General features: G+C 41.6%; 1 protein-coding gene across 1 annotated transcript in view; it reads right to left on the bottom strand.

The window, feature by feature from the left end:
* The window catches only part of LOC101858892 (choline transporter-like protein 1), a gene marked incomplete in the record, with an annotated part of 96,395 nt that overhangs the window by 11,077 nt on the left and 84,519 nt on the right, over nt 1-799 (bottom strand). The window contains 1 exon segment of the mRNA XM_035972239.1: nt 349-438. Coding sequence (XP_035828132.1) covers nt 349-438 — 90 coding nt within the window.

Here is a 799-nt window from a genome sequence, read left to right as displayed (position 1 = left end):
ATCTCTCTCTCTCTCTCTCTCTCTCTCTCTCTCTCTCTCTCCCCCCTCTTCCGTTTAATCAAGTGTTCAACAGTAGTATGGCTGAACATTCAGGTTTCATATTCACAAACGGTGCAAATGACGAGGACAGCACACTTTGATTGTTTTGTTTTAGTAAGTGTTTTACGGCACTTGCAACACAATAAGGCCATATATGTGCCGAAGATCAGAGGTGTTACAAGAGAGCAACAAACACAAAAAAAGAAGGAGGAAAGATAAGGACGATAGATATTTGATAGGAAAAAAGAAGCAAACCCCACCAGAGCACCCGCCAACAACCCACACTTTGATGACATCACAAGAACTCACCAAAACTTGCAAGCACGGCAAGGGCTACAATCAGCCAGACGACCACAGATGCCAGGAAACGGATGACAAGCACCATCATGACTGAAAAAGCTGAAAAGACACACAAACAAAAAAATCCATGACTCTACACTGTACCAAGGTTGAATACGTAGATTTACAAACTAAATTAACATAATCATTATCCGTAAGCACCACCCTTTGTATTTCTTCGAGACCATCCTTGAGTCGACGTCCGGGAAGATTACATAAATCAGATTTCTAATACAAGACTGGGCCAGAGAGACGTTAACGTAACTGGTAAACAATACGGAGGAAGCCTGATAGACTGACTGACTGAAAGAAATGAGAGAAAGACAGGTGAAAGAAACCTGCGCAAATAAATAGACGAAAGACGTAGACACACAAACAGACAGACGGACATACAGACAGGCAAATGGATAGATAAATATAT

Source organism: Aplysia californica, unplaced genomic scaffold, assembly GCF_000002075.1.
Source record: "Aplysia californica isolate F4 #8 unplaced genomic scaffold, AplCal3.0 scaffold00622, whole genome shotgun sequence".
In the NCBI taxonomy this organism is placed as follows: Eukaryota; Metazoa; Mollusca; class Gastropoda; order Aplysiida; family Aplysiidae; genus Aplysia; species Aplysia californica.
The sequence above is the reverse complement of the archived record's forward strand: the minus strand, read 5'-3'. Positions and strand labels throughout refer to the sequence as shown.